The sequence below is a fragment of the Schistocerca cancellata genome, chromosome 10, assembly GCF_023864275.1.
Source record: "Schistocerca cancellata isolate TAMUIC-IGC-003103 chromosome 10, iqSchCanc2.1, whole genome shotgun sequence".
In the NCBI taxonomy this organism is placed as follows: domain Eukaryota; kingdom Metazoa; phylum Arthropoda; class Insecta; order Orthoptera; family Acrididae; genus Schistocerca; species Schistocerca cancellata.
In genome coordinates, this window is record NC_064635.1 from 46,885,469 (window position 1) to 46,901,843 (window position 16,375).

The 16,375-nt window shown below is 38.9% G+C and overlaps 1 protein-coding gene across 1 annotated transcript in view; it reads right to left on the minus strand.

Annotated features, from left to right (window-relative positions):
• Nucleotides 1–9,816: 9,816 nt before the first annotated feature.
• Nucleotides 9,817–16,375, minus strand: part of LOC126106901 (alpha-actinin, sarcomeric) — a 533,945-nt gene continuing 527,386 nt past the window's right edge. The window contains exons 16-17 of the mRNA XM_049913318.1: nt 14,501–14,659; nt 9,817–12,291 (exon numbers count right to left, since the gene is read on the minus strand). Of these exons, the coding sequence (XP_049769275.1) occupies nt 12,133–12,291; nt 14,501–14,659 (318 nt within the window). The 3' untranslated portion in view covers nt 9,817–12,132. The remainder of the gene's footprint in view (nt 12,292–14,500; nt 14,660–16,375) is intronic.

Here is a 16,375-nt window from a genome sequence, read left to right on the forward strand (position 1 = left end):
TGCTGTACTGTTCATTCATTTCTTCCTCTCATTCACTGCAGACACTACGCCCCCCCCCCCCCCCTCCCACACACACACATATTCTTTCATAATGTAACACTGCACACATTGACAGATGACATTAGGACCAGAGCGACAATGTCTATATCATCTACCAGTTTGCTAGCCTGAAAAACTGAGTAAGCATCGCCCTGTTGGGAGTGAGATGTTGAACTGAGAAACACTGAATAGCTTTGGGAGTATAGTTTTCCAGAAAAGAAAGAAAGGTAGTGAGAATGCATTATGCAAGATGATTGTTGTTTTTTTATTACTATTTTTTTGTGATACGTTTTGTACCAAACCCCTACTCTTGGTTACCTAAGTAATCTGTTACCATATAGGATGTATTGCTTAACAGATACTTTTTAACTGCCTCTCTTAATACAAAATGCAGTTTCAAGTTTTATGTTTATTCCTTCTTTGTAAATGTAACTTATTTCTTGGTATTATTCCATTGTCATGGACAAGCTGTTTGTGCAGTAATTATCGATGTTATTTTTTATGCACGTAAGTGACTGGTAAATGTATTCACATTGTGTGTTTAAAAATACTCAATATTTGGAACAAATCTTTACAGTGAGGAAGATTACTATTTTTTGTTATTATTTTGACAGCTCTTTACTGTAGTTTGAAAACTGTGTTCCTATTTTCTGCATTTGTTCCCAAGAAAAGGTTCTATGGCTAAGAATTGAGCTTACATATGAATATTATGTTACTAAGAGACACTGGCTGTTACATTCTGTTCACAGGCCTCTAAGGACATAACATACCGATGACATTCTGTTTGCAAGTATCTTCAGGTGTTCACATGACTTCAACTGAGAATCAATATTCGTTCCCAGAAACTTTTCGTTTGTTACAGTGTCTATAGAAATGCCATCAACATTTAATTTTACAGTGTTATTTTCCCCTTTGAAACTGATATTTATAGCATTTTTTTTCTTTAAATTCAATGTCAGTTTGACCAATTCTAAACTTCTTTGAGGGTTTGTTTCATTTGCCTTCTCTGCACAGAATTCTCATTTTCTTGATGACTGTAATACTACTGTCATCAGCAAAAAGAATGTTTTCCACATGATTTTCGTGAAAGTCATTGATGTACCTAAGGAACAGTGTAATATGCTACCCTCAGGAACTCATATTAATGTAGTCTGGTTCTGGTTAGGGGCTACACAAAAATTTCTCCCTTATTTGAGTTATGTGTTAACTCTGTTCTTTGTATCCTGTCTGCTAGGTGTGATTGGAACTAGTCATTAGCTACACCTCTTACCCCTAATAATTCCAGCTAATTTAGTAGAATCTTGTGGTCAGTTGTATCAAAAGCTGTAAAAAGATCTAAAAAAAAAAAGCATGAAGGCTTTTATGAATTCTACTATGACTGATATTATACTTCTACCACTTCAAAACCCAAACTGTGGTTCACTTAGAAATTGTTTATTCAATTCATTGATTTGCCTTTCATAACTTACCTGTTACTTTTAAGAACGATGACAGTAGAGAGATGGGCCAGTAGTTTTTTTTAGCAGAGGCATAATTCTTGGCTGTTTTAGAGACTCAGGAAATTTACCTGTTGTGAATAAGCATTTGCTATGTTCATTACCTTGTACGCATTATTTTAGCATGCACATTGCTACTTCATCTAAGCTTACTGATTATTCTTTTTTAAGGTTTTGTACAGTTTTACTGAGCCCAAATGGGCCATGAAACCCCAAAGGTACTGACCGGCCACCGTGGAGGGACATGTGGTCGGCACACCCCTTTCCCAGCCATATTTTTGTCTGTTTACAAGACCAGAGACGCTACTTCTCAATCTAGTAGCTCCTCAGTTTCCCTCACAAAGGCTGAGTGCACCCCACTTGCCGACAGGGCTCAGCAGAATGGATGGTCATCCGTCCAAGTGTTAGCCCAGCCCGACAGCACTTAACTTCGGTGATCTGACGGGAACCAGTGTGAGCACCATGGCAAGGTCATTGGCAGTTATATCATTGTACTTAGTGCATAATTATTTATAGATGTTACATTTGTTTTTTTAGAATTTTTGTTGTGGCTTCTTTGCAATACTTTAAAAATACTCATGCATGTAGTTTGACTTGCAGTGTAGATCAATTATTTACTTATTCCCCCTCACTTGTCAGTATGTAATTATGCTCTCATTTTTCTCTCCCAGTTTCCTGTTTAATAACATCAGCACTATATTATTTTGCCATTAAATGACTTTTCGCAGCAACTGCATATAAACATTTTTTGGACCAATGATTCAAATTTAAGAACTCTGGCTCCTTATGAATTTTTTTTTTATGGGAACTGAAGTATTGAGGGATTGGAACCACTTGCTATTGCATGTTATTGTCCATTTGTTTTTAAGAGACATTAATATTGTGTGGATACTTTGGAAATGTCTTTTCAACATTCAATTTAAATAATGTTGAGAATTTATATAATTTCGCATTTACATTGGTTTCTCTATACACTTCAACCCAGCCTTTGGTTTACCAGTTCTCTTGAAAGATTTTGATTTTCAATGAAGATCTTTCGAGGCCTGCACTTTAGTTATTTTTTCCACACTTGATTTTACTGTCATTATCTGGCAGGAATGGACTGAGAGACCAAAATCTTTAGCTAGATCGCACTTTTCCCTATCCATATTTGTGGCTACATGGTTGATCATTGATGCAGTTACTGTAGTAACCCACGTTGCACCACTGACCAACAGGGACAAGCCAAAACTCTGGAGGATATTTATGAGTCTGCTACCAGTTTAATTTATGATATTTTGTGCCCATGTTTGTGTCTACATACAACTTTGTTAACTTTTGTAGTTGACACTTATCTAGAACTTCTGTTAATTTATTGCAAAAGTGTCCACATTACCATTTGGTGACTGACACATACAAAATTATTAAATTATTTTTGATATCAAGCCATGTTAATTCAGCAACTGATGTGTCAAAAAGTTTGTCTTCATTTAATGTACTTAGATTATGTCTTGATTTAAACTGTGTTCTTTTCCTGATGTAAATGTATGATCCTACACTTGTTGAAGCAGCCTTACATAAAGAGTGTTCTTTTATAGACCAATAATAGTACAAATTGGATTTCTGTGTTTCCACACCAATGAAGAGTAACACAAACTACTGTGCAACTCAAAGACTGGAGCTCTACCTCACCTTGCTGTACTTTATTTTTCCACTGATTGCATGTTTTGATAAGGATTGTTAGGTCTGTGGAACATCCCATGTTATTTTTTGCAATGGTTTCTCTCTCTTTATGGCATGTACTGTGCGTGTCGTTTGGTGTGTTAGATTTTATCTTTTCAGTGCTTATTGTAGAATTTTAACTAACCTCATGGAGGCATCTTTTAGGCAGAGGAACCTATCGTCTGAAATTACCCTAAAAAAGACCTGCTTCTCCAATCCATGACAACAGGTATTTCACCATGCAGGGTCACACTTTCATGAATCAGCTGTACCAATCTTCCCTTTAGAATTATGTTTATGTGTAGGGCATGATTAGCACAAATCCCTCTGTCAGTATACCCAACTGGTACCAGTAACATGCAGGAAGTCGGCTGCCTTCTGTGTCATTTCAACCCCACATTAATCTGCCTCACAGCTCCGTTGAGGCCTCAACACCTCAAAAAATTGTACATTGGTGCCATGAGTCACAGAAATTATTTTGTCCAGGTCACCCCATGTCAGATGCCCCATCCTGGTATAAAATGTTTCTTGTCCCACTCACTATCACAATATACGAGGGTGGTTTGAAAAGTTCTTGGAACGGAATAGAAACAAAGAATTTACATCACAAACATTTTTAATTTTTCAATGTAGTCTCATTGTTGATTGATGCACTTGATCCAACGATGTTCCAGTGCCTTTATCCCATCTCAAAAATGAGTTTCCTCCAGGTTTGAAAAATAATTGTCAACTCCGGCTATCAATTCTTCGTTTGAACTTTATCCACCAAGAAAAATTTTCAGTTTTGGCAAGAGATGGTAGTCTGATGGAGCCATATCAGGTGAACAGAGCCATCTCAGGTGAATAAAAGGTGGGTGTGGCAACAATTCATACCTTAGTTCATGTAATTTTGCCATGGCGACGACACGTGAGCAGGTGTGCATTGTCTTGATGGAAGATGATTCTTTCTTGCTAAACCTGGGCTTTTTTCATGTATCTTTTGTTGCAATTTGTCCAGGAGGTTAGCATGGTATTCTCCAGTAATTGTTTGCCCAGTGGGGAGATAATCTACAAACAGAAGCTCCTTCACATCCCAGAACACTGATGCCATGATCTTTCCCACCAAAGGAATTGTCTTTGCTTTCTTTGGTGGCAGAGAATTACCATGTTTCCACTGCTCTGACTGTTGTTTTGTCTCTGGAGTATAGTAGTGCACCCAAGTTTCATCTGTGGTCACAAACCAGTGCAAAAAAAATCTTGTTCGTTCCTCCTAAAACGGGCCAAACATTGTTCCAATATGTCCATTCTCATGTGTTTTTGATCCAGCATCAAAGAGTCATGGCACCGAACTTGTAGACAATTTTTCCATTTCTAATTCTTCAGTTAAAATGTGATATACCCTTTCAGATGACATCTGAACAATTTCACGCACTTTCGATCGGTGATCCTCCATGACCATTTTTTGCACTTTCGCAATGATTTTTGGAGTAGTGACCCACCTCGGCCAGCCACTGCGCAGATCATCATTTACGATCTCCTGACCAAATTTGAATTCATTTTCCTGCATGGCAATAGTTGAATGTGAAGGAGCAGAGTGCCCCAGTGTATTCTGGAAATTGCCATGAATGTCCCTTGCTTTCAAACCTTTCTTTACGAAGTACTTAATCACTGCTCGAATCTCAATTTTTTTCCATCTTCGCAAATCATCATTAAGCGGGTACAACAACAGAGCCACGTCACCGCCACAGCCCTCTTCCAAGAGCACCGAAGTGGTACTTGTTTACAGGCAACAGACCAATCAATCTCTCATGGTGATTCCAAGAACTTTCCAAACCCCCCTCGAAGTTCTCTTTCAAAAAATTCTTACATAAAGACGCTGAGTCCTATCATTTGACTTAGCCCTGCATTATATTCAAAAATGCTACTGGACTGGTACAATGCTCCTAAGGTTTCCTGTAACTGAGAGCTTCATCCAATGATATTACCAAGCTGCAGCACTTTCTTCTCTTTAACATTTTGCCCATCCCTAGGCTTCTGGCTGAAGCGTGTCTTACATTTCCTGCCCCTAGTCCTAAATGAGGCTCTTCTCCATGTAACACTCACACTGGCTGATAACTGTTTTTAGTGTTGATAACAAAACCATCACATGGTATTCTTTTCCTCCCTAGAAATGGCTGTTCCAAAAAGCTTATGAAAGTTTACTACGTTGATAGCCCTTGTCTCACTGTGTGTTAAGGGTAAAGTAAGGATGGCATCCCCCAGACATAATCTATGAGATATGGGAACACCCCAATGGCTATAGGATGATTTCAGAGGGGTCATTAAATGCTGTCTCGAGGGAAGTGTGGTATCAATAGCTACGATGCCACGGCGTAGGTACAAGTTCTTAGGTTGGCACTACGATACAGACACCGACGACAGCACCCTCTAGCGGCGCTGTGCAGCTCTACGAGCGCCGCTCCAGATTCAGTCCATTTCATTCCACGTAGATGAGCAATCAACATTTTTTCTGTTTCATAGTGGGCGAGTCACTACAGATTTTGCCTTTGTAACTTCTAGCCAGTGTTAAGATTTGATTGATGTGCAGCTTCGCACCTATGTGCTCATCTCAGCCAAAGTTAAGTTACAATTTATGTATTTACATTCTTCCTGTAGTAAAGGTGCTTTCAATTTACACGCAGTACCAAAGCATTTCACCTTTTCCTGCTCCTACTCACTTCCTACACTCGGCCCACCCTTCAGTTTACAGGGGCAGACCCACACGCCGCCTTCCAGGCGGGGTACAAAAGGAAGGAGGTAATCTTCATTTCTGTGGCTGTTGTATCTATTGTCACTTCACAATAACTAAAGGTGTTTCAAGTCTGTCTTAGCATCTACTAAAAGATGCATGTTTATTTTAAAAATAAGTTCTGTTTTATTCATTTAAAACATCAATAGTCTGTAATGAAACAGATTTACTATTTGGTTTGCTTCTAGACCCATAGCAATTTGTGCCGAAGATACTGAGTTGCGATTTTTGTTACAGCATTTTTTGTTTCTGCTTACATCTTGAACTGTTGTCTGCTTGCATATTATCCACCTTAAATTTAAATTTGGCTGTACTGTTTTCGATGTAAAATACAGCAAAATATTCTGCTACTAATGCCTATTTACATTGTCCTCTGTAAACTATACCTTTGTTTGTGTGTTTTTTTTTTGCTACTTATCTGCTACTAAAGATGAGGTTTTTGACTGCGGTCTGCTGTGCTGTATGTTTTCTATGAATCCTATGTAGGAGAGAGGGGAGTGGATTGGTAATGAGGTGTTGTTTAGAAAGAATACTCGGCATGAAAGACAGGCATATTACAATATTACTGGAAACTAAACCGAAAACAACTGGGACACAATTAAGACTACTCAAAGCAAATAACAGGTCCTGACGGAATTCTGATTTGATTTAACATTGAATGGATTCACAGAATAATAAACAAATGTCCACTGGTGGCTCCTAGAGCATATTATACACACAAACATTATGATCTTCCTAGAGGAAAAGAGCATTCCCCTTAACAAACTGACATTGATTCAGGAGAAACGACGAGTGTGAAACGCAGCTTGCTTTATTCACATCACCAACCAGTTGTCCACCTGAATAAATGCCCACTGCCGAACTATGGCCAAGAGCAATGTTGACCACTTAGTGGTAGAACACGCTGCTTAGCACAACGTGCTCAATTTTAATGGCAGCTTTCCCAGCCTTACCACACACATTCTTCAACACCAACACCAACACCAAGTTCTCGGAAGTACGTAGATTGGAACTTTGTATTAGATCCTTTGATCCCGTTATCCTCCTGGCCTCGTTCTCTGACAGGCCTGGCCCCACACCCATCTCCACCCCTTCCTGTGACCCTAACTTCACTTATCCCACATCACAACCCTTCTCTTTCTCTGATGTTCCCCTCCCAATTCATTTCTGCATGTCGCAGTGTGCTGGGGCACGACTCCTCTTGCCTGCTGCCAGGGCAAGCTTACTGCTGCCACATCCCTGTCCTGTGAATCTGTTGCCTCTCCCTCTGAGTGGTCAGGCAGCCTTCCCCAACCTCCTTTCTCCCCTCACCCATTCCAACTTACAACCTTTCACTCAGTCGAGTCGCAGTGCCATCACAAAATAGTCAACCAGAATAATGTAGCCCCACTTTTGTGTGTGTGTGTGTGTGTGTGTGTGTGTGTGTGTGTGTGTGTGTGAGCTCTAAATAACTTTTTGACTAGTTATTGCATTTATTGCTTTAAATTACACTTCTGGCAAAAAAAGTGAGGCACCCAGAGGAAATGGTCGGATGTCAATGTAACTTCACACACAGACACACTATTGATGTGTGATGATTCTCTATGACAGCTACAACAGCCACCAGAGTATTAAGTGTTTTCACCAGGTCTGGTAGGGTATAGAAGGAGCATGAACATTGTCAGATTTTCAATGATCACTGAAAGACACATATGTTGCATACTTGTGTGTGACAATTACTACCACCTTACAGAGTCGAAAGGGGCTCACTGTAGGTCTTCATTTGGCCACTTGGTCGAATCACGCACTATCTATTAATTATAGGGCATATGGATGTTTCACTGCCCTGCTTTTTGGCTGGATGAGAGTGTGAAGGTGAGTATACTTGTCATCAGTGTTCCAGTAGACCATCACAAGGGAGGATCAACATATTGTACACTGAGCACAGTGTAAACCTTTTACATCTGTGCCTGCATTCCAAGCACAAGTAATGTACTCAGAGCAACATTCTGTCATTCCTCACCGTTTGTCAGGGATTGGCAGCAGCCGGCATAGGGAATTATTGTCCTACGCCCAGGGTGCCGTTAACACCACGACACGTTACTCCTGGAATCACGGTGTGGGAAGACACTGGGTATACTTCAGGTCACGGCTGGTAGCAATCGAGTGAATTCTGATAGCACAACAGTACTGACATCCAACGTCCTCATGTGACAGTGTCCTAGTGCTGTGATGTTGAGATACATCAGTAACCGGAAGAACTCCGGGCATACTCCCCACAGAATTCGTATGGAACCACTATGAACATCAACTCTGCCCGGATATTGGGGACCATTTACAACAGTTGTGGGCCAACATTCCTCTGGAAAGGATGCAATGGCTTCATGATACCATTCCAACCAAATCAGTGCATGAATCCAGGCCAGAGTGAGGGCAAGATAATACTGATAAAATTTCAAGTTCTTTGTAAGTATGAATCAACATTGTGATCACTGAAGAAACATCACATTCCCTCTGAACACATTAACTCTGATTTTGTTTCTCCCTCCCCTTTTGGGTCTTCACATTTTTTGTCAGGCAGTGCATTTAGCTATCTAGTGTATGCCTTCAGAAGAAATGTCAGGACTGCAGACAGCTGCACACAAAAGTAAACACATTATTCTAGCTTTGTCTCCCTCTCATCTGGACATATGCTCTCACTGGTGTTTATCCTTTACTTTTAAACACTGGTATACACAATACCAAACCAAAACATAAAATGTCCTGTCTCCAGCTTCTGAAATGTAAGATACATGTTAATTTAAAGAGCTTTTATTTTAAAATATAGCTTTTATATAAATACAGTATAATCTGTTTACAAGTAGTTCAGCAGTTACTGTTACTAGACACACACACTGAATAAAATAGTAACAGAAACAAAATAATCATAGATGAGTGATGCACGAATTAAATGTTTTTAAGTTGAACATGACTAATTTTATAGCACCAAGAAGAATGTCACTACACACAATGCTGCTGCTCCCCTCCGTGTGTCACACTCGGATGCAGTCCCAGTGTAGTTTGTGGTCAAGTCTTCAGTATTTGTGCTATACACCGACACTTATTTCCTCAATAGCAAACTTTCCTCTGTTCTTTTACAGTGTCCTATCCACCACTGGACTTAAATTTACTCAGAGGCTTTTACCACATTTCCACAAAAATGTAGAATGGGAATATCTCCCAAGCCCTTTACTGACTTTAAATGAAGATCTTCATAACAGTATTCTTATGAACAATCCACATGAATGATTGCCAGTAAATGTACAGGTGCTGCTTCCTGTATGTAGTTTTAGTATATGACACCAGAGTTGGAGGAAGAGGGACAGTTTGACATTCATTTAAAAATGAACGAGTGGGAGCCAAGCACAGTTTATCAAGTATCCTTTCATGTCATACACCTGATGAAGTTGAGTTGACACATTTTACAAAGTAGTGTGACACACATTAGGGGCAGTGGTGAAGAAAATGTCAATGATGGCAGTGCAAACTTATTAAAAATAACTGGTCCTCTTGATGATTAGATGAAGGTGACCTAACTAGTTGCGGAGCTTTGGCATCTGGTGATACACAGAGTACACTAGAAAACTTCCTCTACAGCTCCAAGCATACAACAGTTGTCACATGTTCCCTGTTCAGTCATAATAATCAAAATGATTGGAAAGGAACAGTACACATTACCTCACAAAATGAAGGTACTTCTATTTATGAACACAGCATAGCTCCAAACTAAACTGTCCTTTAAACTCCAAGCATACAGTAACAACCAGGTGTGTGTAAACTTAATGAGGCTAACTGTTGAAAATCATTTCTTGCTTTATTTCCATTTGTATATGTACATATTTTTGTTGTGAAAGGTACATATATGACAGTTGTCAATGAGTTCAAAATTTATACAATAACCATGGTTATCCTTTCGATTCGTTGCCATTGCAGTCGCAAACTTGCTCTCAATGGCCGTTCGTTGTTCCTTACGGAAGGAAAAAAAATAAATAAATATAAATATATAAAATATCATGCCGTGGAAGGCTGTTTTAGCACGCAGTTTTGGTGATGGTAAAGTTTGTTTGAGCCTGGACCCTTCTGAAAAACATTACTGTTCAAATGAAAGAAAAAATAAATATAAAATAAATCTTTCATATATTTTAGAGCAATCATATAAATAAAATGATCTTTTTCACTTAGTTTAGAGGCATTAACATAAACTTTGCCACAGAATATTTGTCAAAAGGGCCCTGACAGTAAATGAATACAAAACTTAATTGTGTGAAGGGCCGTCCCAGTTTCAGAATTACATCAGTCTGATATGTTTAATAGAATCTCTGGCTTGCATTGTACTAACAAACCTCTGAGCAGTACCACAATAGTACAACACTAGATTTCAGTCACTGTTTGGATGACAAAAAGTATGCACCTCAATCAACAACAGTGAATATAGATAGGTATTATCGAAGCAATTACAAGAGACGCTTTTTGTGACCAGATTCTGAAATATCGTTATTTACAAAAGGCAGCAAGCGCCCTTCACAATTGCATGGCTTAAAATAGTTTAAAATTCTCCACTCTATTAATAGGAGACAGTATTTCAGAGATTTTTGTGCATAAAATTTTTAGGAATACACACTATATACACACAGAGGCATTCTGCCCACTGACTGGGCACTGCTCAGAACATTTTCTGTACTGAATTCAAATGAGCTTCATCATTCAGTAGCAGTGAAAACAAGGAAAAAAATGATAGTTTTATAAGAAGGAACTTATAACAAATTAAACATTAACAAATAAATAGTGCTTATTGAAAGAAAAAACTGGAGAACCCAAACTCCAAAATAATCATCTGTATGCTACAGCCCAAATACAAATTGGACAGAAAAAGTATCTGTCATATTGATGTATTATTACACAAATCTCAAGAATGTAATTTCGTGTGTTCACTTGCACTGCCAATTCTAGAGAAGAAATTCAAAAACAATAAAGTCTTATTGTAAACTGCAGAATAGTACAACCACAATAAAGTTACCTAAATATATATCTGTTTCTTTTGCCACACAATTTCAAAAATAAGCTCTACTTTGAAACTATATATTATAGATATTTCACAAAAGATTGCATCTCACTGAGGGAAGACAAAGTAAATTTCACAAAAATGTAGCCAGATAGAAACATGTCGTCTTTTTTTGTTAGTGTTGCGGCCACATGCGCTTCTTCCCTTTCTCTTCTGAAAGCTGAGCTCATTTACTTTTAGCATTACACATTACAAAAAAAAATTATATAAATCGGCTGCACGGGCCACCCAGTGTTCGCTGTAAAAATTTCACTCTCACACTGCCCCACAGTTTGCTGCTGAGGTCTTCACAGGTGTCAGCTAAAGCAGTTCACAAGGATGGAGATTTCTAAGCACTCTGCTATCGACAGGTGAAATTCCGACAATGCGGCAGAAGGAAAATCCCCGCCCAAGCACCACCTTTCCACTTTCACAGTAAGTCACTCATTCTTCCAAATATTGTGCTTTTTTTCTGTGGGCAAAGCATCTATTTACAAATGAACAGAAGCAGAATTAAATCTTACAAACGTCGGTATTTTATCAAATGTAAACGCAACAGCACCTGCACTAGAATTGCAAGGGCTAGATATCCCTCGGCAAGGAGCAGAAATATGGGATGTGCAGGTGTCAACTCTTAGGTGCATAATTTCAAGTTTTACAAGCCATCTGTTGTTACACGTCTTATCTGAGGAGAAAATAATCTCCAAAAATCACATTTTGCAGTGGCACATAGAGCAACTGCAAACGGTAAACTAGCAAAGCTCCCACATAGCACCCTTTTACTTATCAGCACCAAAAGCAATTCTGCCATCCTGTGTGTGTAGTAGCAGTAGTACACAAAGACGGGGGCGAGAAATGAGTGTAACTTCAAGTACGGAACTCCAGAGCGCGGCACATGCCGGCATCAGGCACACGGCAGGCACAGGGCTACACAGCACCCGAGAAGATCTAAGCAGCAGCGAGACAGCGTCCATCCACAAGACCGCTCGTCGGTGTCGGTGTCAGCCAGTTCGGCCTCGTCGGCCCGTACATCCGAGGGGTGGGGAGAAACTGTAGAGGGGGCACGGCTCCTAGAGGTCCGACTCGCCGTACAGTGCGGTCGAAAACGACATGTAGTCGAGTGCGCCGGGCACGGCATTGGGGCCCTTGTAGGGAGGCATGCGGTGGATGCAGTACTCCGCCTGGTCCGGGGGCAGCTCCCGCCGCAGTTCGTCGGGCAGGATGTAGGGCTGAAATGGGACGGACATGTGTCAAAATCGTTCTCCGATGTTCTAACTGATTGATAAACTATATAACATCAATCAAACTCATTATTGCAACACTGTATATTTGCAACATTCAGTTCAGTAAAATCACATATTTCATAAACGAAAATTCCAATATCTCATTTGCAGCGAGGTCCACAACCGTGACAAATTCTGGAATGATATCAATTTGCCACTTTGCGTATTTGTTCCGTATTATGTAGTTTCAGCTCTATAGCCACTCTCAGTTGTCTGCAATACATATCAGACATAACAAAATTAAAATACAAAGCATAAAGCATGCAACATTTGTTTACTTGTGATTGGCCAACCGTGCTCTGTTTCAAAGATATGCGATGCAGACAAGTATTGCCGACTGTAATCTAAGTACGTGATACTGTGATAAAGAATAATCTGAGTGTGTGTTTAATGGTTTACACTCTGTAAGTGCTCCATTTATTCAGTCAACTAAACAACCAGTGGTTGATTCATGCTTTGTATTTTAACATGATATATCATATGTACATATTATTTTATTCACCTAAAAACAAAGATGATGTGACTTACCAAATGAAAGTGCTGGCAGGTCAACAGACACACAAACAAACACAAACATACACACAAAATTCAAGCTTTCGCAACAAACTGTTGCCTCATCAGGAAAGAGGGAAGGAGAGGGAAAGACGAAAGGATGTGGGTTTTAAGGGAGAGGGTATGTGTGGATGGATATATATATATATATATATATATATATATATATATATATATATATATATATATGTGTGTGTGTGTGTGTGTGTGTGTGTGTGTGTGTGTGTGTGTGTGTGTGCGCGCGCGCGCGCGCGCGCGCGAGCGAGCGAGTGTATACCTGTCCCTTTTTTCCCCCCAAGGTAAGTCTTTCCGCTCCCGGGAGTGGAATGACTCCTTACCCTCTCCCTTAAAACCCACATCCTTTCGTCTTTCCCTCTCCTTCCCTCTTTCCTGATGAGGCAACAGTTTGTTGCGAAAGCTTGAATTTTGTGTGTATGTTTGTGTTCGTTTGTGTGTCTGTCGACCTGCCAGCACTTTCATTTGGTAAGTCACATCATCTTTGTTTTTAGGTATATTTTCCTACGTGGAATGTTTCCTTCTATTATAACCATATTATTTTATTCATTTTTGTTGGAGAACACTGCTGCTGTTTTAGTAGATTACACTGTAGGAGATACTGCAACCAGCCACCAGTTTTGTTGAAATTATTTTATTGTACCATTACCAGTTTTGGGTCTGAGCCCATTTTAAGAGAGTCCATTGACTTTTTGCAAGTTTCACATTTGTGTCTTCCTGAAAAGCCCTCCTTTACAGATTATAAGACAGAAGTTTAATTTTCTTTTACAATCCATGCTGATCAATGAACTGAAAAGCTGTAAGAAGTCAACGCTACCATCTGATGATGGTCTCATGCCCGAAAACTAGTAATGGTATAATAAAATCATTTCAAGACAACTTAAAGCTGGCTGCAGTATTCCTACAGTGTAATATATCTGTTCTGCAGAGACCTGAGAAGCCACATAGTAATAAAAACATATAAAATAAAAGTATGGTTTCAGCATAATATTACCAGCCAGTGTGGCAAATTGATTTCATTCAAGAAAAGGAAAATTCTGCCAGTTTCACTAATGTATTTGTGGAAATAGATGAGAAAGAAAGTGAAATGTTATAATATGTTTGTGTGGGATAATAGCATTAGCACATTACTGATGTACTTAAAGCTAAGTGGTGTTATGAAACACGCACCTTTGTTAAGAAACTGGATTTCCATATCACTGTTTAAAACTGTTTAAAATGAGATATTTGAGAGAAATACCATTCATTTAATCTTTTTCAATTAAATGGGACTCCTTTAATCCAATCTGCTAATATTTTGCATGTATTTAGTGAAATTTGATTATAAATTTGTCTTGACTGGGATACAAAGAAGCACTTGAATAACCCACTTTGGTTGTGCAACAAAAAATAAAAGTTTATACGTAAGGAAAAGAGAGAGAGAGAGAGAGTGAGTGAGTTTGAGATTTATATCTTATTCTGCATTAGAGACAACAAGTCATTCTGTATTACATATAAAACAATATGTAATGAAACGTGCACTTAATTGCTGAACTACACCTCTGATGATAACAATAATATTGCATATGAAACGAAGAGAGAAACTGACCTTGTCACCCGCAAGGATGCGGAATGAGTCAATGACTTGCTCTGCGGTATCGGTGTCTGTGGTTTCGCGTGTCATGAAGTCCAAGAAAGCATCAAAGTGAACGTATCCAGTGTTGTTTGGATCCACCACAGCCAGGATACGCTGGAAGTCTATGTCACCCTAGAATTCAAGAACACATTTTTATATAGTTATATACATTCAACACAACTGGATAGAGGAAGAAAGAAGTTGAGCCACTTTACTCAGTCTTATGCAATCAACGTACAAAACAATACTGAAAAAACAGAAGTACACACTCCATTATTGCTGGCAAGAGTGAAATAAAGTTAGTTTCAGTATCAGCAAACATTTCTGGTTTGTCACTCAAAGTTGGAGAACTTCTAGTTTCTATTACTGAGGTGCACAAAGAAAAACAGAAATATTCACATCATCCTCCAAATGACAAATGCAATGTCTGAGTTCAAAAGAAAATATGAAATGAGATGACTGATTGCATACATTATATCCATACTTGCCACTGAATACGGCTTAAGTTCACTTTCTGCAGTTTCCTCTTAAGAATATATTTTTAATTCCCAAACCCCACTTCATTTGTGGAAGAATGGTGTCAGTGCTGTTCCCACCCAAGACAGATTTAATCAGTATTTGAAAGGTGGTTATCCATTTAATACTTTCTAAATCAGTCATAGGCATTTAATCAGTATTTGAAAGGTGGTTATCCATTTAATACTTTCTATATCAGTCATAGGCTGGAGTTGAACTGCCACCCTTCGAAAAATGAAGCAGTGCATGTGTATTAAAAATGTGGTCCCAAGAAAAACTGCAGAAAGTGTATTTACACTTCTTTACCTCTCACATGTGGATATAAAGAGCCTGCTTAAGATCTCATTTACATAGCAAAATTAGTAATCTATGATGGTAGTTTTATGTTCATGTAGTAGCTGCCATTTCATCAGGATATTTAGAGCAACACTTTTTCATTTGCCACTGTTCCCTCAGAATGTGCAACATTTTAGCAGTTACTGTATCCCCACTGAACAACCTGTGTCTACCACAGCCCTGTCTGTCATCACGTTTCACATCATGATTTACTTCATGACACTGCCAATCTTCCATAACTTTAACAAGACAGTTGTAATGTGGAAGTTTCAAAGACACTTTGATATTCTGTTTAACTGTAAAGGGAATTACACTCTTTGGACAGATCGACTACATAATTCTGGTGTTGCAGATATAAACTGCCACGGTAGGAAATGGGAACACCAGCATATAAACTGAAAAACCAACTGGGTCCCAGATAAGATGACTTCAGTGTAAACATAACCAAAGCTCTTGTTCGTAATGGCAGAGAATGTTTGTTTAGAGTACTTGACAGATGGTACAAAGAAAATTTTACATCTGGCAATCAGAAACAAGGAGGCATCATTCAACTACTTACGGCAATATGAAGAAATAAGTGAACTACATAGGCATAAGTGATTCCACAGTCGGATTCATCAACTTTTTAATCTTCGAAATCAGAATAAGAAAAGCTGTTGAACCTTCAATAGAAGAAGCAGAATGTGGCTTAGCTCTTACTTGTCAATTAGATACCTGAATTTGCTGTCTGAGATGACAACCAGGAATAATGTTGAAATATCATGTAAAGAGAATATGTCACAGTAAGATGCCACAAGAACGCTTTATGAGAGGTCCTGGGGAAAAAAAAATTAAATTCTCAGGTCCTCCTGTACATCAAGAATGTCATAGTCTTGAGAAACTGCCTCAGAAAATCATTATAGCGACATGATAATTATAAGGAGACCAAATATTGTTACCAGTCCATAACAGCAGATGAGACTGAGATGAGACTGAAATAAGGACTGGAGTCCAACA